We start from the raw sequence: 18,795 nt of genomic DNA, 5'->3' as shown, positions 1-18,795 counted from the left end.
TGAAACTGATTTAAGCAATTTTGTAATGCTTTGGGCATTGAACATTCAACATTTATTATGTTGTTTCTTGATTCAGCATTTGTCATTTAACTAGTACAGCGCATGGGCTATATATGATGGTTACATACATGTAAGTACTGATAACGTTCATGGTATATATAGATTTTATCAAATATAGATCGTGTCAAACGAACCAGAAATCGCATTTAGTTTGTTGTTTTTCAAGGACAGAGATAATCAACTCTTAACGCTAAATGCTATATATTGACTATTGTTAGTAATTCCGGAAACTAATAGTAATCGTTAATCCTTTCAGTTCCAATGTCCAAAGCAGATTAAGCTGAAACTCCTCCTCCCCCTTCTCCTTCCTCCCGTCAGCCGGCACCACCACCACCACCGCACTCTGCCGTATCTCATGCATTTCACTATCCCAAAATGCATGAAAATGTTCATCACCATCTCATCTACTTCTTCCTCCTTTTTTTCAGTTTTCGCTCCGTCAGATCAGAAATCCAAACCATTAAATTATCATCCGACGCTCGCCCCTTCATCCTCTTCGAAGATTTCGGATTCAGTAATCCGGGCTACATTTCCGTCACCATTTCATCAATTTCCATCGCCACCACCAAATCCATCTTCGTCCCTACAAAACTTTCCCTCATGGGTGTCTTTTACGCCCCGACTCCGGCCCGTCAGGCGATCAAAGTAGCTTTCTTGAAGGATATCTGCATCATAGGAAAACCATTCATTTTCCCGATCTTCACTTTCGATGAAAAAACCATTTTGTCACAATCACATTTCAACAAAACTGTCCTCGTTACCATCCCCGATTTGTACTACATTTTCTTCGTAAATTGTGCCAAGAATTCCTCAGTTTCCTTGACTGTCGATCTCGAAACCTATAACATCAAGCCTAATGGTGATAGGGACTACATAGACGAACATTTCGCCTCTCTGCCCACAACCCTCTTCTTTTTTTCCCTCTTTTTCTTTGTTTTTCTTGTAACATGGTCATATGCTTGCAATACAAACAAGCATTACGTCCATAAGATTCACATAGTAATGGCCATTCTACTCTTCTTTAAATTCTTGGAACTCATCTGCTACGCAAACAGCCAGAACTCAATCAGGCGCTCAGGATTACCCCATGGTTGGAACATATTATGGCTCGCCATTAATTTCGCTAGAAACATGTTATTCATCGTCGTGATCATACTGATCGGGGCTGGATGGTCACTTTTTAGGCCAACCTTAAAAGAACCGCAGATATGCGCCATGTCGTTAACGATTTTTCTTCAAATTCTTGCCAGCACATGTTTCATTCTAATCCATGGGGTTGGACCCTCAGACAAGCACTACAGATACTGGATTCTTATGTATTACGCGATGGATTTTTTGTGCTGCGTTACAATGATGCTACCAGCTCGTAAGTCCATCGACGAGTTGGGCTTGAACTCGAGAATGGAAGGGAAGGAGGCAAAGAGATTGACACACAAGAAGGTGTATGAGAATTTTGTATTAGCACTTTATTTATATGTTGGTTTCACAAGATTGGCGGTGTTTGCACTGAGGACTACAACAAGCTTCAAATTCTGGTGTTCGAGTATTGCATTGGAGCTGTCAATTGAAGTGATCTTTTACATAGTGGTGTATCTGATGTTTTGGCCTAATGAGAGGTATGATTATGTTGTTATTGAGGATAAAGAAGACGAAAGCAGCTCTATGGCACCGCCTGGATCAGGTTCCAGGGTTTTGAATTAAATGATCAGTCATGTTCTTGTGATTATATATATATATATGCATGGTATGGTACGTATACTGATGGATGGATGTTGTATAATTTTTGTGTGCATGGTAGAAGTGGAGATTTAGCTTTGAAGATGAACATAGGCCTTGTGATGCGCTTATAAATTCATATGTATTTGCTAGAGTTGAGAGTCATTCTTAAGGTATACCGTCTTGTCTAATTTTTCTTCTTATTTCTACTTCTCAAGCCCACAATTAGCTTACTCATAACCATAAACTACACAGTTGTCTTTTAATCAGGATGTTCTTGGATTATATATATCAATTATATGTGGATTTGTAGATGTTGGAAATGATTTTAGCCACTTTAGTTGAAGCAACTTCTGCACATTCATCTAACACATTAACATATATAACAGTTGGTCAAATTGTTTATCACAATAGATAAAGAGGTATTGTGTCACATTTTGCTCCACCCCTCATAAATCCAATAATTATGATAAAGAAGCATGTCTAGAATTTTTTAACCCAAGTTAAGAAAGGTGAATGTCACTTTTAACTATCCATATATAATAAATAGACTGTAAACAACTCAGTTAATAATTGAAATATTCGACCCGATAAACATTTAGTATTTGCAAATTCCTTTCAATTAGGATTACAAAATCTTTAATTTAGGATTAAGAAAATAATTGGGGCAGACGTTGACGTATAATAACTTGTTACTAAGGCGTACGAAGTAATTTTGAAATTTTATAGGGGTTCAATCAACATTACAATATGATAAAGGGAGTCTTATGAAATTACTTAAAACTTTGGGGGTACCTTTCCGCGGAGGACCAAAGTACAAGCCCTTCAGGAAAAACCCTAACTATTTATCGTCTTCGCCAGATTATTTTCTTGATGAGGGGAGCGTCTGGGAATTTTACGGCGTTGAGATCGACGAAAGAAAGTGCTTGAAGCGGCGACTAATGGAAAGATGTGGAGATGCAAACAAAAACCTGAATGATAAATTTCAAGGGGTTTGATATTTTAGTAGCAATGATGGTTGAATTCGTAGTTTTCAATCTGAATTTCTGTTAGTCGGCTGCTCGCTCTTTCTTTCTTGTTCATCTCTCTCCGGACGCTACCCTCTGGACCCGATGATGATGATGTCTCTCTGAAGGTCGATGATTTTGTAGGGTTATTTTTAAACTGAGAATCATGTCTTTGAATTTGAATTTCTTGTTTTTTTGGTTAATTCATGATCTCTACATCCCAGAATTCATGGCTCCTTCTTCGAGAAGGGCCTCTAATATTTGTATTCTTTCTCTAATCATGGCTGAATCAGCTTGAATTACTTTTTGGTTTTATTTCATGTATTATTGAAATCTTAATATTTTCTTCTTTTGATTATTTTACTGATAATCTATATTCCAAGAATTTTTTTTTAAATTTTCATTAATTTTCTGGTTGGGTATTTTATTACTTAAAACTCTTTCTCTAGCATTTATGGTGGGCATTTCTTCTTCGAACATCTGTGTTGCAAGCGCTTTAGAGCGTTCCAAGTTGTATTCATCGCCGGATCTCATCTTGGATGAGTGTTGGTCTAGTTTTGTCTGATTTATTGAATGGAGATGGTCCACAAATACATACAAAATACAATAGCGACAGCTGAATTAGGTGTTATAGACATAGGTGTATTTGCAGAAAAATAAACAGAAATGGGGATGGGGATGGAGAAGGAGAGAAAATAGAGAGAAGATGGGGAGAAACCATAACTTAATTCATTTTCTCATAAATCCTCAAAAAGTTTCAGTGGTTCGATCGCCGCCCCACTTGTGCATTTTATTCCTTTGTTGGTTTCTAAATTCTCTGCCAATAGAAACCAAAACTTGTCTATTTTGCAACTGTGAAAAGAAATGCAAATGGGTAATAATCATCTTAATCTGTAGTTCCGTTTGATACCTTTTCCCGGACACCATTTGTACAGTGATAAATTTTAATATGGTCCGTAGGGGTGGCAATGGTTTCGTGTTTATGGGGTCAAAAACACAATTACGTATATTATTATTCTCCTCAGGTGATGCCATAAGGTGACAACTGATGGGCCTGGTAGAAGCTAGCCCACAACTGACCCAAGATTATGTTGGGCCAATTTTGTATATGCTTAGGCCGCACTATTTAAGATGGAGCCCAACCCGTGCGTGAACATACTCCTTTTCTTATTATTTATTTGACTTTTACTTATTTTCATATGAGGACAAACTAAGGTGTGTTTGCACGGATTTAGTAATTTATTATTGAAAATATTTTTTTTTATTTTATATTTAAATAGCTTAAAATTATGTTGATATTAAGCCAAATGCTGTAAATAGCTTCTTACCTTGTTCATGAAATTGTAAATATTAATTTTATTTTCAATTTTAATTGTTGCTTTCACTCACACTCAAATTTTTGCAGCTAGTTAATGTATAACTTTCTCTATAAATTAATATTTCTCTCTCTTTCTCTCTCTCTCTCTCTCTGTATATATATATATATACATGAAGATGATGAAGTAAGGGAAGACTGTTCCGGTACTTGATGCTACCACTCTTCAAACATTAAACAAAGTTTTTGTTCGTTTTTGGCTGTCTTACTCTATCTTTAATGTGTTTGCAGACTCGTTCAAGAGATGAAGGAATAAGCCCTTCTGTTCTTCACCTTATTATTAAGCAATTAATTAATTCAGAAAGAATATGTCTGTTTTGAGTAAAGAATTTTCCCTATTTTGGAAGTACAAAGAGATGATGTACATGTGAGGAGCTGTAGTAGTAGTACTGGCTACTGAGAATGAATCCATCTGACTTGAGAGAAGTTGGCAAAGATTTTGGTGATAAACGTACCAACATGTTATCTTCATCTTCCCTAATTTATTGGGTGAAAACTGTGGGAAGGGAAAAAGTTTGATTGACTCTAGCAATTGGCATTTCGCTGTCATGTTCTTCAATTATTTCTTTTCACATATATATATCATTAACAGGTTATGATATAAACCACGCTTGATAGAGTCGTGGTGCAGACTGCAGACTGCAGACTGCATGTATATATATATGGAATTACTTGAACAAGATGATCATATAGGTAAATAAAAGTAGAAGTTTCATTCAGTCAATGCTGCCGCAGCATGGTACAAAGACCATGAGACGGTCGGTGTAACCGATGTTTATTTAGGTAGAGGTTACAGCAGGCTTTCAAGCCAAACCTAGCACACTTACGAAGATATATAGATATTATTTGGGCGAAGTTTGGATACGATGATGTCTTCAGTCACAGATGGACTTGGCATTCCAGAGTGGTTTTGCCTCATAAGAGTATTGCTGCTGGTGATGATAAGCCCCATGTCCACCGCTGCCCGGGAACTTATTACGGTTGCCATAACCACCATGACCACCGCCGCTCAAGAACTTGTTATGGCTGTCATGACCACCGCCGCTCAAGAACTTATTAGGACTGTGGTGACCAGCATGGGCAGAATGGCCAGAGTAGTGTTCATATTTGGCAGCATTGGAGTTAGAATGGTGCTGACCAGCATGGGCAGAATGGCCAGAGTAGTGTTCATATTTGGCAGCATTGGAGTTAGCATGGTGCTGCTCTTTCTCGAACCTGGTCTCCGAGTACTGCAAATTGTAACCTTCACTCCCATGTCCGCCCTTGTGGTGGTTGTAGCCCGGCCTCAGGTGGGGGGGTTTCAGCTGCAGCTGGCTTGAGCCGTGACAGTCATCCTTCACCGAGTACTCTTCCTCCACCACTTCCGAGTAGTACTCTTCTTGGTAGCCACCACCTGGATACTTTTGCATTTTTCTTTTCTTGTTTTTTTTGGGTGTGTGTGTGTGTGTGTTTTGATCTTGTGGTGGTGTGATCGATGTTTTTGGAGTAATTGGGGGATTGCTATTTATAGTTTGATGTCAGGATTCTGATTTGATGATCGGGACGCATCTGATTCTCATCTCTTGCCCATTTGGAAACTGGAATTTGGTGCTTGTAAATGTTTGAGATGCGATTTGTGTGAAGACTTCAAATTCTCACACCTTTTCTTTTGTTTTTTTCTCTTTTAATAATCCCCACTTGTGGAGAATCCGACATGCTGGTCTCAAATTGGACCCTCGTGGTATCAAATCAACCGTTTCTTAATGAAAGATTTACAGACAGAATTTTAACTGTTTATATATAGTACGCTTTTCATTAAATTCGATGTTGTATTATATTAGTTTTTTAATCTGAAGCTTTAATTACAGGATTCTACTCAAAAAACCATTTTCAATTCTTATTATTTAAAATTAATAAGATGTTGTTTAATTGCTATTTTTTTGTGAAAATTTGAAATATACAATTCAAGAAAATCCATTTTATCACGTCTTTTTATATAAGAAATTAGTATAAAATATTATTTTTTTTCGTATGAAAACTATTACAAAAAGATTTTGCTATGAATATATATTTATTTAATCATGTCTTTCCATCCAGAGAAAAAAAAAAATGATTGTAGAACATACTAATTCGAATATATGTTTGTTCCTTACACAAATCTCAATACAAAACCAAAAATTCAATTGAGAATGTTGAATTTACATGCATGCATGACGTCTAATACGTTTCTCATGAAATCATAGGCATTAAAATTCCTATAGTCTTGATCGATATTACGTGTAGGATATATTTTAAAAGAATATTTGATTTAGACGATATACACATATATAAAAAGTGAAATACAGAATAATTAAGATATCATATGAGAATAGAGGGCATGAGATAGAGTGGTTGGTCTTTAGCCAGAAAGCATTTTGTGGTCCTACAAATTCATCACTTGGAGTTCTTTCATCCCTTCACTTCTCCTTTTTCTTCCCCCATTGCTACCTACATATCAAGGTATCATCAAACCCAAATGGTCTCCTCATTTATAGTTTTTGTTTGGGTGCTTCTATAAACCCTTTTTTTTCTTTTTTTTTAAGTTTTGATAGGTTAATAAACAATAAAGTCCCCCGCCTAGATATAAATGGTTTTAGCAAAAAAAGAAAAAAAGATAAATGAATTGGTGGTCGAGTCTATTCTTAGTTAGAACATACCAATTTTCATATGCCGTGTACATATTAATTGAAATAAAGATGCCCCAAGACTCAAAATAGAAAATTCTTTCCAATTTTTTCCAAATTTGAGTAGTTAACCCTGAATCAGGTAAAAAATATTTGATTTTATTTGAATCAAATTTGGCTACACCATTAACCAATATTAACTACGTGGGAAAAAAAAAAAAAAAAAGGGTCCACGACAGAGGAGGGTTTTAAATATCACATCTGCGAAATTCTCAATAATCCAGGGTCGTATGATGTTAATGAGCTGCACATCAGCGGTAATGAATGATTATCTTATTGAGGATATTCAGACATGCCAACCTTGAAAATAATCAACCATCTCAAATTATTAAGGGTATCAGATTCTTTCTCTGTTTATTTGACTTTTTTCACAGACTTCTTCCCTTTCCCAGTATGTGAAAGATTCCACACAAGAAGAGCAAGAGACCGCCTCTTCTGTTTGCCCCAATGGGCACAAGAACCATTACAGCTTCTGCTCAAACAAAGTCTTAATATCTTCTTTGTGATGATCTCAAAACAGCTCTACGACCATGCAAGAATTCTCAAGGATTCGATAAGTGTAATGCAAAGACAGTTCTGTTACTCTGTTCAAGAGAGGGGGAGGGCAGGAGGAAACTTTAATGATCCTCCTTGCCCATGATGTGGGCGGGTCCTGGAAGCTCCCATGTCAAATCCCCAACACTTAATCTGCCTACTACTAGAACTATGTGAGATGCAGAGGAGTTAAACATAAAGAACACAGTAGCTGAAGAAATGCCTATTGCACTACTTAATTTAATCACCAGCAAGAAAGTTATCAGTGTAAGAGCCAAATCATCAGCTGCATGATAGCAGCAAGAGACTTCCTAATGTAACATTAAGAAGAACCGCCATACAGAAATTTGTACATGATTCACAGAGAGCAAATGAATAAATTCGTACGCATCAAAAATTTCCTAAAATGAGAAACGGGCAAGAATCACATTGAACCTCGTACGGAGCATAATGCACAAGTCATATCACATAAGTAAGCAACCCTAGTAACAAAAAGTTCCTGCCACAAACAATTTCCCACTTAGTGCACTGATACTATCCATTCGCATGAAAATCAACTCTAAGAAAATTATATACAAAAGCTCACTCTAGAAATCCAAGATACATCCAATTTCTGTCCAAACTCTTGTAAAAAGAATGATATAAGTATGCTAGACATGTGCATGGTTATAAAAGCAACACACCACAGTCATCATTGGGCAACGGATACCATTCCCTGAGAGCCAAAGCGGACATCAGCCCACAGTAAGTGTATATGGACTCGATCCATTCCTTTCATCCACTCTCTCGTAAGCAATTGCCTGGTAGAAGAAATTTAAATTGATCGGCATTCTCCAAAAGATACGCGGGGAGATGAACTGCAGAGTATGAGTGTGGGATAGGCCCCATTTTTCCAATTATTTCCTTGAAAGTATACTCTTCGGGCAGCATGTCAAACAAATCAGCGCCTTTGCAGATCACTCTCTGGATTCTTTTAGGATTCAGAAAATGGGAAAATCTCACCCGATCAACGTGACTGTAAGCTTTCATCTTGAATATGAACTCGTTGATGCGTCGGAAGCAAAAGCTACAGTGCCACCCCGCATCGGCCAAAATTTCATCAGACTGCCGATAATGAGCATATCTTGTCTTGCCGGATTGATAAATGTGAACAGAAGCTCTCCAGCTATTATTATCAACCAGAAACTCAAACGAATAGAGATAGTTCCTCAAACGAAGATGGAGGATTGGAGGTATGTCATCACACCACCTCAAGAGGTTAATTGTGTGTCGACTCGGTATCTCATCAACATCAGACATTATTAACAAGTCATCATCCTGAATACCAGCTTGTTTGAGAAGATAGTCTAATGCAAGTCTCTGATACGCTTCCTCAACAAATGGGTTTTCTCCTCTCTTAAACCTTCCTGGGACTTGTCCATAAGTTAATCTAGGCTCCACGAATTTAAATTGATCCCGGAAATTAGAGAAGACGAAAGGCTTTGGCAGCCCAGTGAAAGTTGAATTTGATTCAAGTAGGACAAATTCTGTGACATAAGGATACAACTCCTTCCATCGTATCTTCAGGATGTCTACCTCATTGCTGAACAACACTGCATCATAAACTCGCCTAGGATACTCACGTATTCCCCAACCATGGAGTTTACAGAGATTTTCCATGGATACATTCTCGTGATAGTAGTGAGGTCTCTCATGGAAGGGCTTCGGTGGAGATTCCCATAAAGGCCGCAGAAAGTATGTAATCTTCTGTCCATGCACATATATAACAAACACACATGTCGGGACCAACACAAAGAGAAAGAGATATGCTTTTAAATCCAGCCCTCGCAGAATGCATTTTAATCTTGTCATGCTCAAAGGCCGTCCAGAGTCCTGCAGTTTAAGAACAACACACAATTTAAATACAAATTTTCATTGTAAAATAGATGTATACGTAATCTTTCTCAACTGCATTACGTAAAAACGTAGGAGCTTCCAGAAAAATAAAAATATCCAATTCTTCGTAAAAGATGTTATAAACACCGGCCAACACCTCGAGTGGCAAATAATTCCTTTAAGCCTAAGAATTACAACATTGAAAACTCTAACAACAATGTTGCAAAAGAATTAATTTACAGCACATATTTTCCATATCACCACTCTAATCAAATGCATTAGAAGCATTGAACAACAAAAGAAAAGAGACATACCCAAAAAGATAAGGATCTTGAATCGTATTCACAATAGATTTCTTTACAAAAAAATACCATAAAGGGGCAAATTTGATCTAATCCCGTAAATTGAAAATTGCGAGAAGTACCCTAATCAAAAGGAAATTCCAAATTTTCCCCCAAACAGGGCTTAGAAACAATAAAAGATATTCGAATTTGTTCTTTCAGTCATGATGAATAATTCATCCATAATTCTCCTTAAAAAGAAATAATTACCAAAAAAAACTCAAAAGCAACCCAGAATCCCAAATCCCCAGACAAAGGAAAATAAAAATTGAAGAATTAAAACAAAAAAAGAAAACCCAACCTCTTATTTCTACATACATTAATTCGAACAAAAAAAAAAAAAAGAGGAAACCTTTTTTTACCTCATCACAGGCATCGCCGCATATATCATCCGTCTTCTTAGAACAATAATGAGATCCCCCTTCCGCCATCATATACACCTTTTCCCAAAATCTTGATACGCTCGTCATATCTCCCTCGCCCCCGTCCCCTCTATTATCTGTATAAACAATACCCCGCACCACCTTACCTTTATTTGAAGATCAAAAAATGCAAGCCCAGAAGAAGAAATCAAATAGAAGCCAAATGGAGATCTCTCTCCACCATGAAATCCAGAGAGAGGTCCTCCTACGAATAAGAAAAAAAAAACACAAGAAGAAAGAAACAATACAAATAGCCCTAACCTTTGTTTCCTTACACTCCCTCAAAATTATTTATGTCGCAGAAACAATTATTTTTGGAAAATTACCAAAAATAAATATAAAAAAATTATAGAGACCAAAAAACCAGAAAGCTGTGTTGGAGTGGTAATGGTAATGGTAATGGTAATGGAAATGGGTGGCAGTTGTAAAGATTACAAATCAAGCCGTTTCTCTTCTATTCTCTTCTCTTCTACCCCACCCCACCCCACCTTCTTCTACGCCTCCCAACTTATAATGCTTTCAGTACCCCTGATGATTTGACTACACTGCCCATGGATTAATACCATTATTTGAAATTGAAGAATGGTAATTTGGTCCTTTTCCAATATCGATTTTGGGCTATTTGGGCCACGTCCATTGACCGCCTCAAGACCCCTCTACACTCCCATCTTCTGTTGGTTTTATTTTCATAGTATTACTAGTAGTCCCGACGTACAGTCCTATATCGCCTAAATTATGAATAGCTTGTTTTATGTTTAATATAATTATAAATATTTTTTATTATTTAAAAAGTTATTAATATTTTTAAAAGTTTTAACAATGAATTTAATAATTATTTTAATGTGTTAATTTTTATTAGATTTTTATTCGTATTTTATAGTGAATTGTCAAAAATACTCTCATAAACTATAAATAAGTCCAACTCCTCTATTTAAAGCAGTAGAGCCTTATCCTATTTCTTCATAAACTCAAAAATTGTCGGTTTGGATGGCTTTCTTAACTTACAGACAGTTTTACAGTCGTGTGTTTCAGCTGTTAGCTCATTTTCTCCTTAAGATGTCAGCTTCAAATTCCTTCTTCAAAATAACTATTGCCTCCACTCCAAATAAAATGCTTGATTAAAGGTAGAGTTTAACGACAACTACCTTTAAGAGCTCAAAAGCAGATAATTTTACTTATTATTAAAAAATAAATTTTTTTATGCATGGATGAAGTGAATATTTTTTTACAAATTTTCAAATTCCACCATGTTCAATTATTTTTATAATATTTTTTTTAAGTAAATAATTTTACTTATTATTAAAAAATAAATTTTTTTATGCATGGATGAAGTGAATATTTTTTTACAAATTTTCAAATTCCACCATGTTCAATTATTTTTATAATATTTTTTTTATAAAAATACAATAAGGGCAAAGTTGACAACTGTAAGCCTCCAGCGAATAATTATATAATTTTATCGAATATCAGGGGGTTATTTGTACTTGTAGGTGTATTCATAGTTATGTCAAATTAAAAAAAAAGAAATTGGTTGTAATTTAGCTTATAGTATAAATATCAATATCTTACTTTATAATATAATTATATATATGTTCTAATGATTGGTAGTCTTTAATATTTAATTCAATAGTTACTGTGATAGAAAAAAATAATAAAAAAAAATTAAAGGCTTTGAACAGTAGAATATTTATTGTATTTTGCGGTAAGAAAAGTAATAATTAATGGTATTATATTGTAAGGAAGGAAGTGAGGGCGGATGGCACATAAGAAATTTATTTTGTATTGGGAGGAGTTTTGAATTAGTCTGACTGACCTCCGCAGTGAAGATTGTAATTAATATTAGGAAAAACATGAAGAGATATAGTTTGAAGACTAATTAATAATTAAATGGAATAATATATTATTATTATTATTATTAGAAGTTATATAAGTATGATTAGAAAAGGGGAAATGGTGGTAAGGGGGCATGCAATTGCAACGTAATGGGTTTGAAGAGGACAAAGGAACCTAAAACAAATGGGCGCACATGCTACGTCTATATATATACGTACTAACCAAATATTATTATTATTAACAATAACTATATATTCGGTAGCAGTTTGCGTGGCATGTCTTAATCCTGACATGTGTGGAAAGGTTTTTTCCTTCTTGTAGCACCTATGACGTAACCCCACCCACCACTCTACTACTCAACCATAATTATTTCACATTAATGTCAAAATTGCTTATACCTAGTTATCATTCATTTTTAAAAATATGTATATGTAGTCTTGGCGATGCCATAATAGGGTTTTATTTTTATTATATTTGACCAATTCAAGGTGTTGATCCATCATAAGACAATTGGGTGCGTGGGGTTCTGAGGTTCCAACTTCCATCCCATGTCCTCAAAATGACAAAAGGCTCAAACTCGATTGTATTTCTAATGACTGAGTGAAGGAAGACTACTAAACTTAATCTGTGGTACGCCAAGTTCTGACCTCACCTTGCATTTGAATCAACTCTAACTATAATTTTGGGTGTTCAAAAATTTTAATTCAAATTGAGTTTAATCTGGTCAGAACTGGCTGTATTGTAAGATAATACATTAATTGTTTGTCATATAATTGATTTGTGGGTAAGAATTTTTTATTGTGTGCATACTCCAAACTTATTATTGAATTCTTATAATTTACCCTTTATTATATGATATTTGGGAGTTGAAAAGATGTTGTAATGGGACTGGTGTTAAAAGTTTTGAGGGTTGAATTTAATTATATTTGTCAGAATATGATGATATTGTAAGAAAAATTTAATCTTTTATTATATAAGTCAAATAGAAATATGTAATCGGTTTTTATGGAAGTACTTGAGTGAGTAGTATATATAGTCTATTCAACTTGTATATAATTATTCTAATGGATTAACCATATGAATCAAGTATTATATATAAATATATGGGTAATTAAATTAAAATATTATGTCCAAGGAAGTATTTGGATTGAGTGATGAAGAGCTTAATTATAATAATCCTGGGATCTGGGGTAGCATTCAACTGAACAGGGGTTTTCCTCTTCATTTCTTGTTTGGGTCAACTACTTCTCCGTTTCTTTGCTATGTTTTCTCACTTAATTATTGGCTAGGCGGGCACTTAGACAAAAGCAGTTTGCCGGACTTATCTGTGTCAGTGTCACAAAGTAAGTTGGTTGGTTGGTTGGTTGGTTGCTCAGTCAACTATTATAAGTTTCTCTTTGGATATTAATGCCAAACGCATCACTATCATATACCTCATTTGACCTTGTAATCTCAGACTAGATTAGGGATTTCAATTGAAATACTCACTTTTACCCCTAATTTACAAATCTGATTTGCTCTGCCAGACCTACTCATTTATAAACTCAATGCCTAAATTAAAACAATCGAGAAAATATATTTCGGATTAATCCCCCAAGGATTTCTTTGTTTATAAAATTAACACAAAACAATTCGTGTTGTTTTACCAAAATATAGGGGTATAGTGCAATTTACCCAGAAAATTTTCTATTTTTCCGTTGTTCCCCTAATTAGATGAACCAATTTTCAATTCGGTTCAATAATATTTCTTTTTTAGTTTTAAATCTTAATAGTTCAGATCAACAAATACGTTTGAATGAGACAATGAAACAACAAACTACTATATAAGTAGACATATACAGATATTCATTTCATAAGACTTGAACTCACAATATTTTTATTGTGAGGCTTCAAGTTTACCAACCAGGTAATGCTTCATGGGCTATCATCTTAATTAATTACTCAGTTATTATAGTTAAGTCTATAAATTATTCATATCAGCTTGGGGGACCGGCCTACAAGATAAAAGATTATTTAGGATCAACTAAAGGTCTTTCTAGGGTTATTCTTGATTGAACCATCACCGTTGATATTGTTACTAAACATATGTAAGTTTCATAATTTGGTAGCTTATGAAAACATGTGAGTTTGTCTTCGTTTTTGTTATTACGTGCAGACGATACTAATTTTATTTTATTTTATAAAATAAAGAGAATATTTTGTATAATTATTTATTTTTCATGGAAGTTTCAGAAACCGCCTTTCCTAGATGATGGGTCAAAAATTGTATACAATCTCCTAGCTACAAATCATGACAAATACAGACAATTAATTTAGAGAAACAAAAAGTGAAAAAAGGGTGATCAACTGTAAACAACTTGAGTATAGATATATAAATAATAATTTGGGTAGAGGTTAATCTGTTAGTTGGTAATAAGAAAAAGAGAAGAATTTGTAGTTTTGATTTGCTTTATCCTATGAGAAGAATTGTGAATATTGCATGTGGCTGAAAAGGCAATGTTGAGGGTAAACATTACTACATTATGGTTATGGACCATAACTGCGAAACATCACACGTGCTTACTTTCTCTTTAGTCCATCAACATTCAACGTCTTGCACCATTCTTTTTCGGTCCACCAAACATTTCTGCCCAAAAACATGTACCTGGTTTCACTAGCTAGAAGAGAGCAACAAAAGCACCCACCCCTTCATCCTACCTACAATATAAACCCTGTATTGTAAATAAACATGTTTTTTTTAATCACGAGGACAACGGGTCTCGAGTTTTTTTTTTTTTTTTTTCTTTTGGTCCTTTTTACTAAATAACAATAAATATTTAACGGTTCGCAGACTTGATGGGACCCAGAGGTGGATTCCGTCTGTTAAGTAAAGCGTAAAGAAAGCCCAACAAGACCAAATTGCTTAATGGGCTCCCAGAAGTCGTTTAATAAAGAACAGAAAATGGAGAATCAAAATTGGGGCTTTGAAGTGAAAATGGAGGCCATATTTGCTGTAAGAAGTGGACCAGAAACCTAATAGTGCAGTAGGATGAGAAGGACCAACTGGAACGCGATCACTATTGATGTAGTAATGGATGGGATGCGGTGGTGGGTTAACTTACGAAGCAAATAATAAAGGTCGCCACAACCGTCTCCATCCCCATCGCTACCTACCTACCTCTACATCTCTTACGCCCTTTCAACACTACTTAGCTATAGATGAAGCTGATTGCGTCACAAATCTCAGCCTTTATCTTTTAATCCAATCCAACTTCCATAATTGCTACCTTTTCCGCCTTGGGATTTAATCTTTTCTGCTTTTCTAAAGATGGCAATTTCTCCTCAAAGTTTACCTCACTTCAAATTTGTTCAAATACAATATATTTATCGTATAATCATTATATAATTTAATAATAATAGCAATTAATTACATAAGTGTACTATATTTATTATATAATTGGTTCGATTTCATTAGAATTTAATTTTAATAATTTTTCCCCTCTTTTTTTTAGTAAATTAAATTGACCAATCAAATTAGAAATTTCAAGGGGAAAACTACATAGTATAATATGATTCATGTTTGTCGTGTTCTTGTCAAAATATAATTATTATTTATTGTCCACACCAATGAATTGAAAGATGGGCAATTTAATTTTCAACCATGTATAGATATATAGTATTACATATTAGTAGTTAGCCTCATAATTATTGATTAAGCACAACGTTAAATGCTCCACCAATGCGATTCTAACAACAGTTTTACATGTCCTAAGAATGTTGGATCTGACCTTCAAAATTTCAAATACCTGTCCTGTCTAACTCATTAGAGCTGAACATGTAGGTGGGAATTGTGAATGATTTGGGGGACACAAAAACGACAAGAGCCCCCATTTTCTCCAACTCTTTAATTACACCATACCACGGATTCAAGTGATTTTTTGCTCACGACACAAGAGGAAAAACGCACTAAGTTGTTAGGAAATAGGTTTATCCAACATTTTGACGTTGTATCAATCACGTCTATATACATATGATTGATTCACGAATCCACTGGCTTCCACTTCCAAATTTAATTATGTGTCATCCGCAGTAGGTTTTTTTCTTTTTCTTTTTGTGACTTAAATTTATTGGGCTCAAAACTAATTTCTGATCGCAGTTTTTAATTATTGTTGAACGGAGAAAATAATTCTATATGTATAATAGGATTCAAACATGAAATTTTTCACTAGCTAAATCGATATCTTGCACATATGAATGCAATGGAACCTTACACCATGGCGTTAATCTCTTGAATTTTTGGAGTAGGTTTCCACTTAGTAAATGAAATTACTCTATATTAGTTTTTGAACCATTAATTTGTCGAGATGACGGATCTAAATTTGATCAGAGGTATAGATATTTATTTTATTTTATATGAATTTATGATGATAGTTTATTATTTTATTTTTTTGTCATTAAAAATACAAAAATAAAATGATATATTATTTTCATTTAAAAAATTAAGAAATAATAGGAGGTTTGCAATTAGTAAATTTGAATGAGGTGAAAGGAGGGTTGAATTTGATGAAGAGTGGGTTAGTTATTCCTAATCAAGAAGCATGCATGTCTGAGTGTGTCTTTATCATGATTCAAAATCGCTGTTTTCACGCCTTTACACCAGAATCAACCCTACTCTCTTTTCTTAAATTTATCAACCCTTTCTTATCTTATTTTTGTGCTTTTTTTATTCCATTAATTAAAACGATGCCATATATAATTCGAGTTGCATTATTTCCCTTAATTACTATATTATTTTGCAGCTCCTCATCTTTTTTTTTTAATTTGTGATGTGTGTTGGAGGAGATATGATGGATGAAGAGCGCCAACGCTTTTTCAAAGTAGAAATGTTGATTATGGTGGAGCTTTATTATTTTTATAACAATTAATTAGAGAAAAAAGAATACGAGGATGAAAAGTAAATTACATTTTGAATAGTAGTTGTCTCCATCGTATTATTAACTTCATAACTTTTTTTTCTTTAATTTTATTTTAACAAATGCTCAAGTTCGAACACAAAATAATCTATAAAAAATTTCGAGTTCAAACTGTTAGACAGTTCCTCAGAAGACATTATTAATTTCATAACTTATGTCATTATCTTTGAAAGCAACATATAAAATTAGAATTAGGAAGAAGTTGATATATATATATATATATACACACACATTAGGTGTGTGATCAATCATAGTCTTCCCCAACTTTATGTCCAAATTTCAACTTCGACCCTACTGGAACTCCAGGAGACAAGTTAGTTCACACCCTCACCATCACATACATACTGATCACAGCCCACCACCATGCAATTGTTTTTGCCCTATATATTAATTTACATTAATTACAATAATACATATTTCCATACAAATTAAATTACTACTTAATTCTAACTTGCTTTTTCTTTTTTAGATATATATATAAAATTAACAAATTAAAGTGGTTGTAATTAATTAACCCAAAAATTGAGCAAAAGAGAAAAAAAGGGACTTCTCTTAATTAAAGAATAAGAAGATATAGTAAATATTGGGGCCCTTATGTCGATTGGTAACCCGGTTGGGTGGCACTGATTAAGACCGCTTACTAGTTACTACTACTCCTGACTTTGAATATGCAATCCACCACGACGCCCACCACATCAATTCTATTCCTTCCCCCACTTAATTGCCCTTCCTTCCAACACCAATTTTGCTGAAACGCCACACCGCGCATGCCCATCTAACAGGTGATTGAGCCAAGACATGGCTCAACCAGGGTCCTGTGGTACACACTGATTGACCCTATACATGCTTCAACCATGGTCCATGGCAGACATTGATTGAGCCAATACATGGTTGAACCATGGTCCCTGGTGGACATTGATTGAGCCAACACATGGTTCTTGGTAGACATGGATTGAGCCAACACATGCTCTAATTCTTGGAGCCATATGAGCACTTAGTAGACATTGATTCACCCTCTACACAATTATGTCTTACTCTTCTCCCCACAATTATTTAGTGTAGGATGAAATTACTCCATGTTGTTTTGGAAAATACTGGTCCTTTCATGATATTCAGGTCATAATCTTTAATGATTATTATTATTATTATTATTGTCGTCATTTCTTGATTACGTATCCAACTTTTCTAGTATTTTCCATATGAATGCAATTCAATCATCATGTTAGTTCTTCTAATAGGATATATATATATATATATATATTAGCTTTACGCAACTTAAAGCCATCATGCATGGGACAAATGTATATAATTTCACTGTGCGATCTCCTGGATTATTCTTATTCTTTCAGAAAATCGAGCGCACAAAAGAAAGGCATACTGTCAATATATTCAAAAGCTGTATTGTTGTAATTTTGACTGTCTGAAAGGGGAATCAATTGATTGATGAGGACAATTCTTCCTAACTCTTTTCTTTTCCTCTCTTTCCTTTTAGTTTTACATTAGTGAACAGAAGCGCAGTGGGATTAGTTGGTAAAACGAGAGATTAAAGCAGATAATGCACTTGATTAAAAGAGAAGTAAATATTAGTTAACTTGAGATGTTGTTGTCATGCCCTTACAACTCCTAGGTTTGTTGATCAATTAAAAGGGAGCCGGACCCCATATATAAATTATTGCAGCCTCCCAGAATTTCCACTCCATTGATTTTTGATATATATCAACCACTTGGACCAAGAGAAAAATTATAAACATATATATCTGTACACAACCTTTACCAAAAGAATCCAAAGCAGAAAAATGCTACACACACACAACCAACTGTTCTAATCTTCATAATTTCAAGAACTTAACAACAATAATAATAATAAAAAAAAAGAGTTTGTTTTCTTATCTTTTTTTTCTTTGTTTCACATGATCAGCATTAAATTTGCATGGCCCCCCATGCATTAATGCATGAAAAAGTCATATTCCTGAATTTT

The 18,795-nt window shown here is 34.5% G+C and overlaps 2 protein-coding genes across 2 annotated transcripts; one reads left to right on the top strand and one right to left on the bottom strand.

Annotated features, from left to right (window-relative positions):
- LOC105156780 (protein GPR107-like) lies at positions 1,063-1,761 on the top strand. The gene has a single exon (XM_011072998.1). It carries the CDS (start codon positions 1,063-1,065, stop codon positions 1,759-1,761), a length of 699 nt encoding a protein of 232 aa, XP_011071300.1.
- On the bottom strand, positions 7,802-10,507 carry LOC105156648. Its single transcript, XM_011072848.2, has 2 exons — positions 9,973-10,507; positions 7,802-9,266 (listed from the first exon to the last, which is right to left on the bottom strand). The coding sequence occupies exons 1-2, from the start codon at positions 10,078-10,080 to the stop codon at positions 8,169-8,171; spliced, it is 1,206 nt and encodes a 401-aa protein (XP_011071150.1). The 5' UTR covers positions 10,081-10,507; the 3' UTR covers positions 7,802-8,168.

Source organism: Sesamum indicum, linkage group LG2, assembly GCF_000512975.1.
Source record: "Sesamum indicum cultivar Zhongzhi No. 13 linkage group LG2, S_indicum_v1.0, whole genome shotgun sequence".
NCBI lineage: Eukaryota > Viridiplantae > Streptophyta > Magnoliopsida > Lamiales > Pedaliaceae > Sesamum > Sesamum indicum.
This window is presented reverse-complemented; position numbering and strand designations above follow the sequence as displayed.

Bases quoted from the DNA above. Each gene is read 5' to 3' on its own strand.
- LOC105156780 (XM_011072998.1), top strand. From the start codon at position 1,063: ATGGCCATTCTACTCTTCTTTAAATTCTTGGAACTCATCTGCTACGCA.
- LOC105156648 (XM_011072848.2), bottom strand. From the start codon at position 10,080: ATGACGAGCGTATCAAGATTTTGGGAAAAGGTGTATATGATGGCGGAA. The intron at 9,267-9,972 runs GTAAAAAAAGGT...CTTAAACTGCAG, and splicing joins GCGGCGATGCCTGTGATGAG to GACTCTGGACGGCCTTTGAG.